General features: G+C 43.9%; 1 protein-coding gene across 1 annotated transcript in view; it reads left to right on the forward strand.

Annotated features, from left to right (window-relative positions):
• The window catches only part of LOC126258560 (presenilin homolog), a 129,410-nt gene that overhangs the window by 72,429 nt on the left and 37,926 nt on the right, over positions 1 to 19,055 (forward strand). The window contains exons 7-8 of the mRNA XM_049955651.1: positions 4,466 to 4,612; positions 6,278 to 6,445. Coding sequence (XP_049811608.1) covers positions 4,466 to 4,612; positions 6,278 to 6,445 — 315 coding nt within the window. The remainder of the gene's footprint in view (positions 1 to 4,465; positions 4,613 to 6,277; positions 6,446 to 19,055) is intronic.

Below are 19,055 nucleotides of genomic sequence, written 5' to 3' on the forward strand. Positions count from 1 at the left end.
TATTGTGTTTAAAAATGTTGTTTATTTTATTTTGCAAGGTAAGGTGGTACTTTTTACTGGATTTCACTTAGGAAAAGATCCTTTATGGCATAAAATTATTATGTAACTTCAACATCTCAAATGGGAAGGCAATGATCAATTTTAATAATCAGAACAGGTATGGTTACTTAAGGCAGCTGTGGGCACTAGCTGTTGTGATCGAGGTGTTCCATAGACAGGCCACGTCCATGACTGAAATCTTTCCTTTTGGACTGCTAGAGGAGGAGTTAGGTCTTCAGGTTGATCCTCTCTACACTCTGCCTTGTATATGTTAAACTCTGTAAAATTTTTGTTATGAGAAGTATTGAATGATTCCTGAACAATTTTATAACAGTTAAGTGAGGTAGTTTGAATTGCTGTTAGCTGTTCCTCATAATGCCATCTGTCTTCAATGTCACATGGCAAAGAACTGATTTAGTTTGTAATGGCAGTAATGACCGAAATTTGTGGGTGGAAATTTTTCCAAGTTACTTGTTCTGTGACATTAGTGAGTCCTGAAAGACAAGCACCAGGAAGAATTTTTGTATTATATCAGTTTTAAACCAGTTATTGTATTTGTAAAGACTGGTCATTGTGAATGTGACTGAATCATATTAAGAATATAACCCATCTAAGTTAAGGAGTGTGTTAGAATATTTGGAAGAACAATTAAAACAATCTTTTTTGACAATATAATGTAATTGTATATCTAAAAACAAAGATGATGTGACTTACCATACGAAAGCGCTGGCAGGTCGATAGACACACAAACAAACACAATCATACACACAAAATTCTAGCTTTCGCAACCAACGGTTGCTTCATCAGGAAAGAGGGAAGGAGAGGGAAAGACGAAAGGATGTGGGTTTTAAGGGAGAGGGTAAGGAGTCATTCCAATCACGGGAGCGGAAAGACTTACCTTAGGGGGAAAAAAGGACAGGTATACACTCGCACACACACCCATATCCAACCACACATACACAGTGTATACCTGTCCTTTTTTCCTCCTAAGGTAAGTCTTTCCGCTCCCGGGATTGGAATGACTCCTTACCCTCTCCCTTAAAACCCACATCCTTTCGTCTTTCCCTCTTCTTCCCTCTTTCCTGATGAAGCAACCGTTGGTTGCGAAAGCTAGAATTTTGTGTGTATGATTGTGTTCGTTTGTGTGTCTATCGACCTGCCAGTGCTTTCGTATTGTAAGTCACATCATCTTTGTTTTTAGATATATTTTTCCTGCGTGGAATGTTTCCCTCTATTATATTCATATAATGTAATTGGATAGATAAAAAAATCTACTCACAGAGAGGTGGCAGAACACACATATAAAAGAAGCTTATAATTAGGTAAGCTTTCAGAGCCAGTGGCTCTTTCTTCATATAGAAGGGTAGAGGGGGTAGGAAGAGGGGTGAAGGAAAAGGACTGGGGACGTCTAGGGAAAGGAGTAGATTTCAGAAAAGTCACACACAACCAAGGCTCAGAGGAGCCTTATCGGACAGGATGAGGAGGAACATCTTAATGATGTGTCCAGAAGCCTCCCCTGACCCATGTTTCTGGATGACTTTTCCAAAATCTACCCCTTTTCCTAGGCCTCTCCAATCCTTTTCCTTCACCCCTCTTCTGACCCCTGAACCCTTCTACCTGAAGAAAGAGCCACTGGCTCCAAAAGCTTGCCTAATTATAACCTCCTTTTATGTCTGTGTTCTGCCACCAGTTGTTAAGTAGATTTTTTATCTATCTAATCACTTTATATTGGTAGAACAACTGGCAGACATTTAATTTTCCTTCCTTTAAGGATTTACATTATAAAACTACTGTGTTGGAAAAGTTGCAGTTTTTAGACAAGGCAACTGAAAGGAGCCTACAGTAGGTTATTATAGGGGACAATGTCTTTTTCCAGTATTTTTCATGTGTCATTTCCAACTGTGTGTGCTTCTACTGTAGAATGGGAAGCATAAGTGATTCAGTAGCTGGACACTTAGTGAGCATACTAGTTTCAGACAAAAGAACGGTTGTAAACATCACTAAATCAGAGAACTGGATAAAAACAGTTAACATTTTCTCCAATAAAACACCAAGCCACCCACAATTTTAATGCTTCCCTACAAAATGCCATTACATTCCTTTGCATCAGCCTTGTTACACAACATTCCCTGTGGCAGTAATATACAGTCATTATTCTCTCTCCACTGCCATTTTATTAATGTCTCACTAAGTCACTATGCTTCCACTCTTCATTCCACCTCGCTTCCTCTTGGTAAGATGAGGATGAAACACATAGCAGGAAAACAAAATCGGAAATGGAAAATCCTGCAGTCAAACATTTCTTCTCTAAGAAAAAAGTGAGAAAACTTCATTTTCATTCAGTTTCTGTACCACTGTAGAGACGAATGTACTGACCCAATGATAACGGTAATGTATAAAATTTGAATTTGCTTAAACTCAACAATACTCTGGCAGCTAATGAAACTCTTTTTGGGTTGTATGTTGGATTCCTAAGAAAGTTTTCTTCATGCTCAGCCATTGCTTCCTTCTGGCCCCTTGAGCAGAAAACTGTTCCAAGTTATGGTAAGGGAGCACAGCTCAAAATAGTCCAGTAAAACTATCATCTTACGTCAGTTACCTCTATCTATAGCAGAATTCTATAAGGGGTGTTCAAAATTAAATGAGCTGGAGGCATAAGTACAGAAAACAGTACCTGTGTGTTAAAAGTATTGACCCTGGCTGTTGAGACATTTGTCCCACTGTGACACAAGGCAGCGAATGGCTGTCTCATAAAATTCCCAGGGCTGCGATGTTTACCGGTTCCGCATGTACAGCTGGACGTCATCGTCCGAGGTGAATCATTTGCCCCTCAGAACAAGTTATGCTGATGTTCTTCTTTCACCAAGATGGCCCCATTCTGATTCATTTCCTGCAACACGTGACAACAGTGAATGCCCAGTGTTACTCGCAAACCTTGACCACTCTTCACCAAGCGATCAAATCAAAATGACCAGGCAATCTCACCTGTGGGGTCATTCTGCTCCACAAAAATGCAAAGCTTGATACGGCCAACAGAGTTGCGGCACTCCTGCAGAAATTGAAATGGGAGGTTCTCGGTCACCCTCCATACAGTCCAGACCTCTCTCCTTGTGATTAACCCATTTTTGGCCCCTTTAAAAAGGCTCTGATGGGCAAACAATTTACCTCGGATGAGGGCAAACAATTTAGCTCGGATGACAGTGTCCAGCTGTACTTGCGGAACTGGTTAACATTTGCAGCCCCGGGAATTTTGAGAGACAGCCATTCACCGCCTTGTGTCACAGTGGGACAAGTGTCTCAACAGTCAGGGTCAATACTTCCAACATACAGGTACTGGTTTCTGTAATTATGCCTCCGGCTCATTTCTTTTTGAACACCCCTTGTAGTTCAGTTCTCAGTTTTGTGGCTTCCCCTGTACCATTTCCTATACAGACATTAACAATAAAATTAGTATAGTAATGGCTCTTAGAGAGTAATAAAAACAGTAATTCTTTTCCTGTTCCATATATTAAAGGAAGGGGAAAACCATTCAAGTGAATTGCTGAGTCTTAATGTATATTTGTATTATTTTCTGGCTCATCACTATTTATTTATTTATTTATTTACTTCATGTTTATAATTATTTCTCTGTTGTGCATTACTTTCCTATTCCAACTTACTTTCTTTTACTTTTTAATCATTTTGTTTATTGACTCTCATTCTTTCATGTCTTTTTTGTGCTAGTCCTTAGTGTGTTAGAGTACATTTACATTTTATTCTGCTACAGCTGATACTTTGTCACTAAGTACTGGCCATTTCTCTAACATTGTGAAATCAAATGTAAATATTCGTTTTAATCCCAGTTCTTCAATTTTTTTGACAACCAGCTTTTCCCTGCTCTCTGTCTTTAATGAAATGATCAAATCCATGAGTAAACTTTTTTGTAACATGTTATGACATTTTGAACATTGTGTTCTGTTTCGCATAATTCACTATTGTCTTGTGATGCTTCAAGGTATAATACCAATTAGTGAAAACAGACAGGCTTTCAAGTTTCATCACATAATATTCAGACTGTGCTTCAAGTGAAAGTAGACTTTCCTTCACACATTGCTTTCATCATAGCAATATGCTTTCGTTCTGTTGTTGCACTACATATAAAATTTAAGCACTACAACTTTTCAGTATGTAGTAATCTTGTGCCATTTTTTTCTCAGCCTCCTCCCCCAGCAGTTCTCCTAGTGCTGTGTATGCTTATCACAGTATAGGTTATTATCTGAATACACACAAAAATTTATTCAAAAAGTAATTGTATATCTGCATTTATTCCTCATATAATATTTCTATATTGAATGCTGTAGCTTACTGTATAATCAGTCACTTTTAAAAATGATTTTAGTCTATACCTTAACTTCAGATTGTAATTTTTGTTGTGTTTCCAAATTAGCAACCATACTGTACAGCTATGTGGGTGTTGCTGATGGCGGAGATGCTCAGGAACCTACAACTCACCAGCCTCAGCAACAGCAACAGCGGACATCTTCAAGTGATAAATCTAGTTTACCACACAGACGGAGACAAGCAACACCTGAGGGTGAGAGAATTGACATTGTGTTCAAGATATCTTTTAAATATTCAGTTTTCAATGGTGGTGCCATTATTATACAAAAAGAAACGGTGAATAAATTAATTTGGCGTATCCTATATTGTGTGAGAAGTTTTCCATTTGGTACTTGAATGAAGTTGTTTTTATATTCCATTCACTTGTGAAACATCACCTGGTTATGAGAAATAAGTTGTAAGTTTGAGGCCAGTGGTACTGAGAGCAATCTTATACATTTGTCATTTCTTAATTACTTAGTGCCAACTTACAATATCTACATCTGGTAAAACACATTTTCGTTTTTGGAACTGCATGATTTATTTTCTCTAGTCTGGAAAGCTGCACTTTGCTATTCTGGTTATGACAGTTTACACACAGGCTGTATGTTTAAAACTAATGAATTTACGTGTTCCCTTGGAATATATGAAACTCTGTTACGTGGATATGTTTTGAATCATCTTTATTTTAAACTACAGTAAGAAACAATGCTATTTTTGATCTAACAGCATTGAGGCACCCCTTAAATTTTCACTTTTTTTGTCAGTCTTGCATTTCACTTCTAAAAAAAATATATGATATTCCTGGTATTTATGGTTAGCTAGTGTGTGTTAGAAAAGAAAAAAAAATTACAAGCAGCAACTGCTTTGCAGAACTGTATGTTTATAAATGTTGAAATAATGAGACAGAATTGTTGATCAGTACCTACTTTCAGGAGCTGAAATTTAAATACTGGCAAGAGACTTATATGAAAATTTATACACCATCCTAGCTTTCAAAACTAATAATTACTTACTCAGGGGGATGGGGGTGGGAGTGGGGAAGGTCAGAAATTAAGGGCAGGTCACTCGTATTCCAGGATGACAGCGATCAGTCTGTAGCAAAACAGATGGGGTCTCTTTTATCCTGGGGTCTGAGTGACGTACCTGTCTTCAGGAAGTCATCATTACAGCTACCTTGGCTACAAAATGCAATGCTTTAGTAACAGAAGTGTTACCAAATATTGTGTGTGCCAAAAAATTACAGCTTTGGACACACAACGGAACAGTGTTCAAACAGGATGAAATGTTCCCCTTTGTATAGCCTGTTGCCTGCACCTGCCTGTGAGTGAGCTGATGAGCACTCACAGGGACTCGTGCCCAATGAGACAGACTTGGAATGGCCTGTATTATGCTGTACCTTTGTTTCCTATGTTGGAACCAAGCTCATTCATCTTGTAAATACACAATTAAAAACAATTCACTATAGTAGCATTCTCTCTCTCTCTCTCTCTCTCTCTCTCTCTCTCTCTCTCTCTCTCTGGTTCTTCTCCTTTTTTAAAAATTTTTTTTATTTTAACGTATAGGGGTTCTACAAGTAGCCGCTTTCATTGCTCTCTCTTTATTACTGGATTAGTTGATACAATGATAAAGAATTGCTAGGAGGAGTACGGTTCCAGTATTGACTCTGAGTGTGTGATTTAGGTAGTTAATAATAGACTAAGAAAATAGATAATTGTTATGATGATGATTCTTTCATGAGGCCACAATCAAAACTAAATTACTTCCCTTTTTTCGTATTTTTGTATCTGATTATACATTAAACTCCTCTGAAAACAGTGTTGGACTGTAGCTTCAGTGAAAAATAAAAACAATCATTGCACTAACTACTTCCATACAGGAAATGACTCAGCTGATGGTTTTTCAAGAGAGTGGGCTGAAACGAGAGAGCAGCGAATCCAGCAAAGGCAACGTGAAATGAGAGAAACGTCAGGAGGGAGAATACCAGACTACCAAGCCATAACACAACCTGCAGACACTCAACAAGAATCTGCAGAAGAGGAGGAGCGTGAGTACTTTTTTTGGTCCGTTTATTCGATCCAACTGCAGTTTGTGTAAGGGAAACTTTTGTCTAGCTGTAGTTCGCGTTTTGCCAAAAAATATCATTCAGTACTACACTGTGTTATATATTTCTATTGACCTTCACTGTCTTGGTAAATCAGTGGTTAATTGTGAGCATTTGATCTACACTAATTGAGTGCTTCAGATGGAAGGCCCTTTGTTTAACATAATCAAAATTTTTGCATAATAAAATTCGGATCTGATGTAACATAAACTTTTGGCTGCTAAGTAAAATTGCTTGAAACTATCACTCTTTCCATATTGATGTTTTTACTTATATTTAGTGTATCTGTTTTCTCGTGTGATAGGTGCTTTTGTGTTTGATTCCTTTTATAGAAATTTCCCCCACATTACTAATATTTATTAGAATGTGGAACATCTGTTATTCGCTGGACATAATAGGTTTTGTGGAGAATAGTTCCCATGAACTAATTTTGCAAAGTATCATGCAAGAGCAGTGCTCATCCTACTTTCTGACACTTTCTTTTTAAATTACCTTGGAGCAATTGATGTATTACAGTTAATGTACCAGGTCAAAATACCTCAACACTTTTCATTTTTGTCATCCAAAAGATGGTGTTTTAATTAATGAGATTTTTAATTTTCCTAGTGTAGAAAGATTTAGAATATTTCTTGGGTATTCAGCCAGATGGTGTTATCCAGAAGGCGCAATGTTTCAGCAAGCTGACTCCTTGCCATCATTGGGATTTCCTGATGACTGACTGACTTGTACTTGGTGTCGCCTTTATATCCCCTACCCTGCCCACAGCCTCTGGCCAGCTGGTTGCAGGCACATACCTGGCACAGTGGTGGGGAAAGCGTCTCACTGGAGCACAAAATTGGGGCCCTCGGTCACACTGCTGTCGCCGCCAGAAGTGCTTATCTTCCAGTGTGGCGTCAACACATCCACATCCTCTTTCGGTGGCAGTTGGCTTCAGCACTCTCCCCTGACTCATGGGAGTCAATAGACACAGTTTTCTGGTCTCAAGCCAACAGAGAATGGCAGTCAGCCACTGAATACGAAAGCTTTGTGACTAAACAACCTCAAGGCGAACCTCGGAGAGCTGTAAGAACTGCACAGAGAAAATAATTGACAGTGCTACCTTATTTGTACTAGAAAAGGGGCAAAATTTTGCACAAACACCGATGACCTCAAAACAGTTGAATTTATAAGCATGGAGGAACAAATTGCCCTTGCACGTCCATGGAATGCTGTGTAGTATAAACATGAATCATGGTGTACACGTACCAGGGGTGTTCCATCGAAATCAAACATCTCTAACGAAGAGAGGAAAGTGCTTAAATGCCTCTGAGAAGCTTCTGAGACAGTCATCCTTCCACTTGACAAAGGAAGTTGTCCAGTACTGCTACCGTGTCCCAAAAAAAAAAAAAAAAAAAAAAAACCATGTACAACCTATTAGAGCATGACACCCATAGGAGGGTAGATGATGATCCTACCAATGAGGTGAAGAACTGCTCCAGCACAAATTCCAAGACAAGAAAATGGTAAAGAGAGTTCGTCTGCAGTCAGCCACGCTGCCTAAACTTTGTGGGCTTCCTAAAATCCCCAAGGAAGAAATGCCACTCCACCCAGTTGTTAGCAACATAGGTGCACCAACACATGAATTAACAAAATATCTGATAGTTATGCTCAGCCCCTTTGCAGGCAAATGCCAAAACCACATATGGAATTTGGTACATTTCATCCAGCAGCTACAGAACTTTGATTGCGATCCATTGTTGCTCATTTCACTTACAGCAATGTAGTGCAAAGGTGAAAGGAAAAAGTAGAATACAGCACAATGCGAACCTACTACCTTCTACTTCATAACTCCATACCTCTCCACTGTTCACTATGCAATGGTGAACTGATTCAACTTTTGACATTATCTTTCATTTTATGTTATCCTGAAAGCTAATATCACTGATGTCATTATTTGCTATTTAATTGTAACAGACTGTACCAAGAGTGACAAATTTGCAATAAATTTTCAATGCACCATTGCATTGAAATGGCATACTATCATGACATGCAAAGTAAAATAAGAATACAATGAAATATAAATCCAATATGGTGTCTCCAAAATTCTTCATTTGCCAAATACAGTTTCATGCTTGAGTTGAGTTTTATGGAAGACATGTCATTTTGACATCACTTCTCAGCAAGAGTCGAGTGCAACTAATTTCTCCCTCCTGCTGCTACCAAGCACTACTCGGGTTGGTGGCTGATGGGAGTAACTGTTTCAGTAGAAGTATGTGTGACATTCACTTGTTTCTTGTCACTACCAACCTTAGCTTTCAATATTGTGTGCTTTACAAAAGTGGTATGCTGACATTATTTAAGAGATATTGCTTCAGTATTAACTTCACCCTCTGATTATCATCATATGCAGAGGTCACCCGCTCTTCAGTATTTGCAACTAATAATATAGTTTCATTTGTGGCTTGTATATGCATTGAACACAGTATTGTTTGCTATCTTAGGTTGACTACGCTGATGGCACCAATAAAGCTGTCACAGACTGAGGCGAGTTGATTTCAGTTGACTCATCTACTCCTGTCACCCACCATTCCATGAGTTAATTGAGCATGCAGTGTTGTTCACAGCCTTGCATAAGTGATCATCATGTTGCGTTGTTAGCTGTTTCTTTGAAGTACAAGTTGTAATGTTTTCTGTTGCAGTTTTAAGATGAAAAGTACACACATCAAAAAAAATTTTTCATCACCTCGGTTCAGAGAGTTTTGTACCCTGTACAGAAAATTGGAATGGAGATCAACATAAACATCATTTCTGCACTTGTTATTGCCTATGAAAACCACAGATTGCATGTTGTACCACCATACAGCGAGAACCTTCAGAGGTGGTGGTCCAGATTGCTGTACACACCAATACCTCTAATACCCAGCAGACATTCTCTTGTGTTGATGCATGCATGTGTTCATCATGGCATACTATCCACAAGCCCAGATTGTCCCACTCCTCGATGGTGATGCGGCGTAGATCCCTCAGATTGGGTGATGGATCACATTGTCCATAAACAGCCCTTTTCAATCTATCCCATGCATGTTTGATAGGGTTCCTGTCTGGAGAATATGCTGGCCACTCTAGCCAAGTGATGTCATTATCCTGAAGGAAGTCATTCGCAAGATGTGCACGATGGCGGTGCGAATTGTTGTCCATGAAGACGAATGCCTTGCCAATATGCTGTTGATATGGTGGCACTATCAATCGGTGGATGGCATTCACATATCGTACAGCCGTTAGGGCACCTTCCATGACCACCAGTAGCGTACGTCGGCCCCACACAATGCCGCCGCAAAACAGCAGGGAACCTCCACCTTGCTGCACTCGCTGGCCATTGTGAGTAAGACTTTCAGCCTGACCGAGTTGCCTCCAAACAAGTCTCCGACGAATGTCTGGTTGAAGGCATATGCGACACTCGTCGGTGAAGAGAACGTGATGCCAATCCTGAGTGGTCCAATCGGCATGTTGTTGGGCCCATCTGTACTGCACTGCATGGTGTTGTGGTTGCAAAGATGGACCTCGCCACGGACCTCGGGAGTGAAGTTGCGCATCATGCAGCCTATTGCGCACAGTTTGAGTTGTAACACGGCATCATGTGGCTACACGAAAAGCATTATTCAACATGGTGGTGGCATTGCTGTCAGGGTTCCTCCGAGCCATAATCCGTAGGTAGCAGTCATCCACTGTAGTAGTAGCCATTGGGCGGCCTGAGCAAGGCATGTCATCGACAGTTCCTATCTCTCTGTATCTCCTCCATGTCCGAACAACATCGCTTTTGTTCACTCCGATACACCTGGACACAACACGAGCCATGTACCTACTTCCTGATGGAATGACTGGAACTGATCAGCTGTCGGACCCCCTCCGTCTAACAGGCGCTGCTCATGTATGATTGTTTACAACTTTGGCCAGGTTTAGTGACATCTCTGAACAATAAAAGGGACTGTGTCTTTGATACAGTATCCGCAGTCAACATCTATCTTCAGGAGGTGTTTTTTTTTTTTTTTTTTTTTTTTTTTTTTTTTTTTTTTTTTTTTTTTTTTTTTTTTTTTGTGAATGTATTACAAAAAGAGAGAGGAATTTCGATGGAAGAGAAAGTAAAGACTCTTGAAAACGTTAAAGTCCATAATGGGACACACATTGCATTGGCACAGAGTTAGGGATACGTGTGTCTATGCTGAACACCATTGTGAAAAATAAAGCTTTGTTCTGGAAAGTGCAAGTAACAGTAGGCTGTAAACAAAAAATATTAAATATGCCAGTTATTCTAAATATGTGGAATGGGAAGACATTATAAAGAACTGGTTTCAGACAGAAAGTGCCTCAAACATCCTTGTGAATGGTGTGATGTGCAAAAATTCACATAAGGTGGCGATTATATCTGGAGTTGAGGACTTGTCCTCATCTGATGGGTGGGTAAAGAGGTTCAAGAAACAGTATGATGTGGTGTACAGAACTGTATGTGGTGAAGGAAACAGTGTGAGGTGTTACAGCTGATGGCTGCTTGCATTGTTAGACTCCAATGTACAGACTGTCACCCTGATGCCTGGTTGTCAACTTTCGCTCTTTAATCATTTTTGGTCACTGTTTTCAAAGTTAATCACTTTTGTGGTCTTGCTGTGCAGTGCTATTGGACTGCTTTATCTTATTGTGACGTGCAAGTGCTGGAAGACGGCTTCAATCTGTCCAAGCTGCTAAATGACATAAACAGTTTTGCAGCAACTCTTCTGTATTTTATGCGCAATGTTTTTCTTGTACAGCTTCAATTACAATAACAAGTGAGCAACTGTATCTTACTTCATAGCTGATGATGACAGATTACAACGCGTGTGTCTTGCCTTGACATTAGCCATCAAATCAATGACAAATCTTACAATGTTTTTTCAGTTGTTAATGATTGTTTACGTTCTTGCACATGCCTTTTTGCTCCTCGACCTCCAAGGCACTGCTAAGCCACAACATCCAAAGAACAAATAACCCTCAATAGCAGACGGAGATGCACAATCGCCTCTGCATCTTGCTGTCGCCCAAAGCTAGTGGCTTTTGTATCCCACCTATACATAGGTTGTTAATATGTCCCATAGTGAGTTGTCCTGACACAAACTATGTTTTCAGTTATCATAAACACTTTTTGTGAGCCTAAGAGGATAAAGATGGAACATTTTATTCTGATGTATCCCATGTTACACCGCAGCTCTGCGTACTTAACCGAAAGATGTGTAGCTCAACAAACTTAACTAATTACAACATTGCATAAGAACAAAATGTTATTTAAATTATAATAGGTTTATTTTTATTTATATTATTATAATTTTGCATGCTTAAAGTCTTCTAAAACAAAATACATTTCTATTTTTGATGAATCTTCATCAATTAATCCATATTGGTCAGACAAAGAATAGCCCCCCTGCGGGTCCGGGGATTAGAATAGGCCCGAGGTATTCCTGCCTGTCGTAAGAGGCGACTAAAAGGAGTCCATCCCCCTCACGGGGGTAGTTAGCGCCTGCGTCCGGAGACGGACGGTTTCACGACCTATAATCGTGGTCTTTTTGGTTTTTCCTTCTCGTTTCTTCCTTCCTTTTGTTGGTTCCTTTCTTTGCTCTTCTCCACTTCACTGTCTTCCTTACTTTTTCCCTTGACTTCTCCTTGCCTTCTCATTGCCTTCTTCTCCTTGCCTTCTCCTTGCCTCCTTCTCCTTGCTTTCTCATTGCCTTCTTCTCCTTGCCTTCTCTGGTCTCCGCCTCGGCGTTTGAGACAGTCTGTCCTCTTTCTCCCTCTCTCTTCTTTTTCCTCTTCTTCCTTCCTCCCTGTGCGTGTGTGAAGGCCGACCCACGCGTTCGCACGCGTAGCCGGTGACGGGGTAACGCGTAAGTCCCCGCCCTGGGTAGACATGTAAGGCACGCGCGTACCCCCTGGTAAAGGCCAGGCCCGGGGAGGGGTGATTGCCTGAGCTGATACCTTCTGACCATGCCGATTGGTCCCTCCGTCTGTTTCTCGGGAGGTGTGACCTGAGGTGTAAACATTCACCTAAGGCGGGAGTGCCCTCTGAGAGGGTCCCCACAAGGAAGGAGCGCGCCATCGGAGACGCTGGCAATCATGGGGGATTCCTCCGCAATGGATTCTACTCCATCGCTTTTGACTTCGACCCACAAACGGAAACGTGACCAGCCAACAGTGACAAAAATACTACCGCCTGCCCCACAGTTCCTCGTAGTTTCTCGATCTGAGGACGGAAAGGATTTTTCCTCTGTCAACCCTTTCGTTATCCAGAAGGGCGTAGATGCCATAGCCGGATCTGTCAAATCTTGTACCAGGTTGCGTAACGGTACCTTATTACTAGAAACTGAGAGTGCCTTTCAGGCACAAAAACTGCTTCGGGCCACACTCTTGTACACGTTCCCTGTCCGGGTGGAGGCCCACCGCACTTTGAATTCGTCTCGTGGTGTAGTCTATAGTAGCTCTCTCGACGGATTGACTGACGAGGAGCTTCAATCTTTCCTCGCTGAGCAGGGCGTGACGGCTGTCCATCGGGTCATGAAAAAGGTCAACAATGACCTTGTACCGACCCGGACACTTTTCTTAACCTTCGATAGTGTTAAGCTGCCATCGCGCATCAAGGCGGGCTACGAGGTTATTTCTGTTCGCCCCTATGTCCCGACACCTACGCGCTGCTACCAGTGTCAGCGTTTCAATCACACTTGACAGTCTTGTTCCAATGCGGCTAAATGTGTCACTTGTGGCAGGGATGCCCATGAGGGTGACTGTCCACCTCCGTCTCCTCGTTGTGTGAACTGTCAGGGTGACCATGCCGCATCCTCCCGCGACTGTCCTGTCTATAAGGAAGAACGCTGTATCCAGGAAATTCGAGTCAAAGAGAAAGTGTCCACCTCGGCTGCTCGCAAGCTATTGGCTAGTAGGAAGCCCACGCTGCTCCCAGCGGGGAAATACAGCACTGTCCTCGCCTCTCCTCGGACTACCCGGGAGGTAGCAACCCAGACATGCGATCTGACCTTCAGCACCACGGTCGTCCGTTCGGCCAGTGCTAAGATCGCGCGGTCGACGTCTCCTCTTCGTCCCATCACCCCACAGACACCAGCCCCTTCATCAGCTTCTGCTAAGACGAAGACCCAGAAGTCAGATGCACGGGCCTTCAAGAAGGAACCGTCCCGTGCAGACTTCCTACGTACCTCGACCTCCCAGCCTTCGTCCGGTACTTCCACCAAACGACCATCCAAGAAGGCTAATAGGAAGCACAGTTCTCCTTCTCCGCCACGGCGCATTTCTTCTCCTGCGCCACCCAGCGGTTGCCGCCCCAGGCCGTCATCCCTTTCGCCTGGCCGCACCGCTGGTAGCCGAACATCTGGCCGTTCACCGGCGGAGGAAGCTCCCCCTCCCGGCCATCTTCCCAAGATGGCCGATGAACCTATAGAACCAATGGACGATGACTGTCCGCCTACTGATAGCGGCGGCAGTGCTCGCTCGAAGCCAGGCCCTCAGCGGCCTTCGAGGTGACCCCTTCTCTCATCTTCCTTTTCTTCCGATGGCACTTATTCACTGGAATATTCGCAGCGTTCGCTCCAACCGAGAGGACTTGAAGTTGCTGCTCCGCTCGCATCGTCCGCTCGTCGTAGCCCTCCAGGAAACGAAGCTACGCCCATGCGATCAAATTGCCTTGGCACACTACACCTCTGTGCGTTTTGACCTACCCCCTGTGGTAGGTATCCCAGCTCATGGAGGGGTTATGTTGCTGGTCCGGGATGATATTTACTACGATCCCATCACGTTGCACACCGGCCTGCAGGCAGTTGCCATCCGCATTACTCTCCCCACTTTTACGTTTTCCTTTTGTACCGTTTACACTCCATCGTCATCTGCCGTTACCAGGGCAGACATGACGCAACTTGTTGCTCAGCTACCTGCACCATTTTTGTTAACTGGAGACTTCAATGCCCACCATCCTCTTTGGGGCTCTCCAGCATCCTGCCCGAGGGGCTCCTTGTTAGCAGACCTTTTCAACCAGCTCAATCTTGTCTGCCTCAATACTGGCGCCCCTACTTTTCTTTCGGACACATCTCATACCTATTCCCATTTAGACCTCTCTATATGTACTCCCCAACTTGCACGCCGGTTTGAGTGGTATGCCCTTGCTGATACATATTCGAGCGACCACTTCCCGTGTATTATCCATCTCCTGCAGCATACTCCCTCTCCGTGCTCCTCTCGTTGGACCATCTCCAAGGCAGACTGGGGGCTCTTCTCTTCCAGGGCGACCTTTCAGGATCAAACCTTCACAAGCTGCGATCGTCAGGTCGCACACCTCACGGAAGTCATTCTCGCTGCTGCTGAATATTCCATCCCTCACCCTACCTCTTCTCCACGTCGCGTACCGGTCCCCTGGTGGACCGCAGCATGTAGGGACGCTATACGTGCTCGTCGACGTGCTTTACGCACCTTTCAACGCCACCCTACAGTGGCGAATTGTATTAATTATAAACGATTACGTGCTCAGTGTCGTCGTATTATTAAAGAAAGCAAGAAAGCCAGCTGGGCTGCTTTCACCAGCACCTTCAACAGTTCTACTCCTTCTTCTGTTGTCTGGGGTAGCCTGCGCCGGCTATCTGGCACTAAGGTCCACTCCCCAATTTCTGGCTTGAAGGTCGCGAATGAAGTCCTTGTGGCCCCTGAGGCTGTCTCCAATGCCTTCGGCCGCTTTTTCGCCGCGGTTTCGAGCTCCGCTCATTACCACCCTGCCTTCCTCCCCCGCAAACAGGCCGAGGAGGCTAGGCCACGTGACTTCCGCTCCTCGAATTGTGAAAGTTATAATGCCCCATTCACCATGCGGGAACTCGAAACCGCACTTGGCCGATCACGGTCCTCCGCTCCAGGGCCTGATTCTATTCATATTCAGATGCTGAAGAACCTTTCTCCTGCGGGTAAAGGTTTTCTTCTTCGTACATACAATCGCATCTGGATTGAGGGACATGTTCCCGCATGCTGGCGCGAGTCTATTGTTGTCCCGATTCCTAAGCCGGGGAAGGACAAGCACTTGCCTTCCAGTTATCGACCCATCTCGCTTACCTGCTGTGTCTGTAAAGTGATGGAGCGAATGGTTAACTCTCGATTGGTTTGGCTGCTCGAGTCTCGACGCCTACTTACCAATGTACAATGTGGATTTCGAAGGCGCCGCTCTGCTGTCGACCATCTGGTTACCTTGTCGACCTTCATCATGAATAACTTCTTGCGGAAGCGCCCGACCGCGGCTGTGTTCTTTGATTTGGAGAAGGCTTACGACACCTGTTGGAGGGCGGGCATTCTCCGCACCATGCATACGTGGGGCTTTCGCGGTCGCCTCCCTCTTTTTATTCGTTCCTTTTTAATGGATCGACAGTTTCGGGTACGTGTGGGTTCTGTCCTGTCCGACACCTTTCGCCAGGAGAATGGGGTGCCACAGGGCTCAGTTTTGAGCGTCGCTCTCTTCGCCATCGCGATCAATCCAATAATGGATTGCCTCCCAGCTGATGTATCAGGCTCCCTTTTCGTGGACGATTTTACCAGCTATTGCAGCGCGCAGTGTCCACGTGTCTTGGAGCGCTGTCTTCAGCGTTCTCTTGACCGTCTTTACTCCTGGAGTGTCGCCAATGGCTTCCGTTTTTCTGCCGAGAAGACGGTCTGTATTAACTTCTGGCGCTACAAAGAGTTTCTCCCACCGTCCTTACGACTCGGTCCCGTTGCTCTCCCACTCGTGGAGACAATCAAATTTTTAGGCCTTACCTTTGACAGGAAACTTAGCTGGTCTCCACATGTGTCATATTTGGCCGCCCGTTGTACCCGTTCTTTAAATGTCCTCCGTGTTCTCAGTGGTATGTCGTGGGGAGCGGATCGAACCGTCCTACTTCGTCTATATCGGTCGATCGTCCGCTCCAAGCTGGATTATGGGAGCTTCGTATACTCCTCTGCACGGCCATCCATCTTACGCCGCCTCAACTCCATACAACATCGGGGTTTACGACTTGCGATCGGAGCATTTTATACCAGTCCCGTAGAGAGTCTTCATGCTGACGCTGGCGAATTGCCACTCACCTACCGGCGCGATATACTGCTTTGTCGGTATGCCTGTCGGCTACTGTCAATGCCCGACCATCCTTCTTATCGTTCCTTTTTTGACGACTCTCTTGACCTTCAATACGGGTTGTATGTCTCTGCCTTGCTACCCCCTGGAGTTCGCTTTCGTCGCCTCCTTCAACACCTTCATTTTTCACTCCCTGCAACCTTTCGAGTGGGCGAGAGCCGCACGCCACCTTGGCTCCAGGCTCAGGTCCGCGTTCACCTCGACCTCAGCTCGCTCCCAAAAGAGGTCACCCCCGGTTCGGTCTACCACTCCCGTTTTTTGGAACTTCGTTCGAAGTTCAACAACATGACTTTCATTTATACAGATGGCTCTAAGACCAATGACGGGGTCGGGTGTTCCTTTATTGTCGGGGCACAAAGTTTCCAATACCGGCTCCATGGCCATTGTTCGGTCTTCACAGCTGAGCTCTTTGCCCTCTACCAGGCTGTTCTGTACATCTGCCGCCACCGACATTCTGCTTATGTCATCTGCTCAGATTCCCTGAGCGCCATCCAGAGCCTCAGTGATCCGTACCCGGTTCACCCTTTCGTACACTGGATCCAACGCTCTCTTCAGCAGCTGGTGGACGTCGGTACGCCGGTTAGCTTTATGTGGGTTCCTGGCCATGTCGGTATCCCTGGGAACGAAGCTGCAGATGCCGCGGCCAAGGCTGCGGTCCTCCAGCCTCGGACAGCTTCTTGTTGTGTCCCTTCGTCCGATTTTAGCAGGGTCATTTGTCGGCGCGTTGTGTCGCTGTGGCATGCCGATTGGGCTGCACTTACCGACAACAAGCTTCGGGCCTTAAAACCTCTTCCCGTGGCTTGGATGTCCTCCTCACGCCCTTCTCGGCGGGAGGAGGTCGTTTTAGCAAGGTTAAGACTTGGACACTGCCGGTTCAGCCATCGCCAACTGCTGACGGCTGCGCCGGCGCCGTTCTGCCCATGTGGGCACTTGCTGACAGTTCGTCACATTTTAATGTCCTGTCCCGATCTTAAAACACTGCGCCTCGATCTTAACCTGCCTACTACTTTAGATGCCATTTTAGCGGATGACCCACGAGCAGCTGCTCGTGTTCTTTGTTTTATCAATTTGACAAACCTCGCTAAGGACATTTGATGATGTTTTTTAATCCTATGCCTGTCAGTCTGTCTTTTATTGTGTTTTCCCTTTTAGTTGTTGTTGTCAACTTGTGCCTCGCGGTGCATTCTTAGAGTAGTCAGGGCGCTAATGACCATTGAAGTTGTGCGCCCGAAAACCACAAAAAAAAAAAAAAAAAAAGACAAAGAATAGATTAACACTGAATGTACTTGTTGCATTGTTTGTGAAGGTCCAGTTGGTCATTCTTTTCTGTCAATAAGAGTACAAGCAGTAGCTGAATTGGTTCAGTTGGGTTATATTATGTTTAATTTAATATAACTGCCATTTCTTTACTTTGAAGTTATTGATCCCATGAGTGTAAGTTTTTCAATCATGGTAAGGTAGAAAAATGGTTAGCTTCATCTGTACCATAAGGAAGTACATGCTGATATTTTAATTTACAACACTCTCTACAAATCTTATATTTGTAGTATATCAAACATTTGCAGGCATCTGGATGCAAAGAATCATCAGTGCTCATCTAAGTCTATTAGCTTCTATTTTGGAGAACATTTCAAGAGTGTGACTGTTACTGTATGGCTTCCTATCTCCATAAGAGCTGCTGTTACAGCTTATTCTGTTGGCAGATGCTGTGCAATTACCATTTTATATTTTCAGTGTGAGTGTACTTCTATCGACCCCACTTCTGTGGATTCACCTAACCTAGGAATATGCCATTCTTTCCATGGATCTGCTTATCCTTTACTCTCTTACACATTCATTACGTAAGTCAGGTAATTCCATCTATGGACTCACCTGATCTAGGTATATGCCACACCTTCTATGAGTCCAGTACCTGTCTCACCGAGCGAGGTGGCGCAGTGGTTAGCACACTGGACTCGCATTCGGGAGGACGACGGTTCAATCCCGTCTCCGGCCATCCTGATTTAGGTTTTCCGTGATTTCCCTAAATCGTTTCAGGCACCCGAGCTTGCGCTCCGTCTCTAATGACCTCGTTGTCGACGGGACGTTAAACACTAACCACCACCATCCAGTACCTGTCTAAAATTGGGTACATCCCATCTTAAAACTTCAACAGCTTGCAGAGCCTCTGACCCTTTATGCCTCCCAAAGGCTAAGTTTCCATGTAATCTGGTGACTCTACCTGGTTTCTCTGGCAGATGTTTCATAACTCATTGTTTTATAATTTCTACCTGTACTTCTTGCAATGTTATATATTACCTTCCTATAAATAGCATTTGTTAATTACTACACTCCTGGAAATTGAAATAAGAACACCGTGAATTCATTGTCCCAGGAAGGGGAAACTTTATTGACACATTCCTG

This window comes from Schistocerca nitens, chromosome 1, assembly GCF_023898315.1.
Source record: "Schistocerca nitens isolate TAMUIC-IGC-003100 chromosome 1, iqSchNite1.1, whole genome shotgun sequence".
Lineage (NCBI taxonomy): Eukaryota > Metazoa > Arthropoda > Insecta > Orthoptera > Acrididae > Schistocerca > Schistocerca nitens.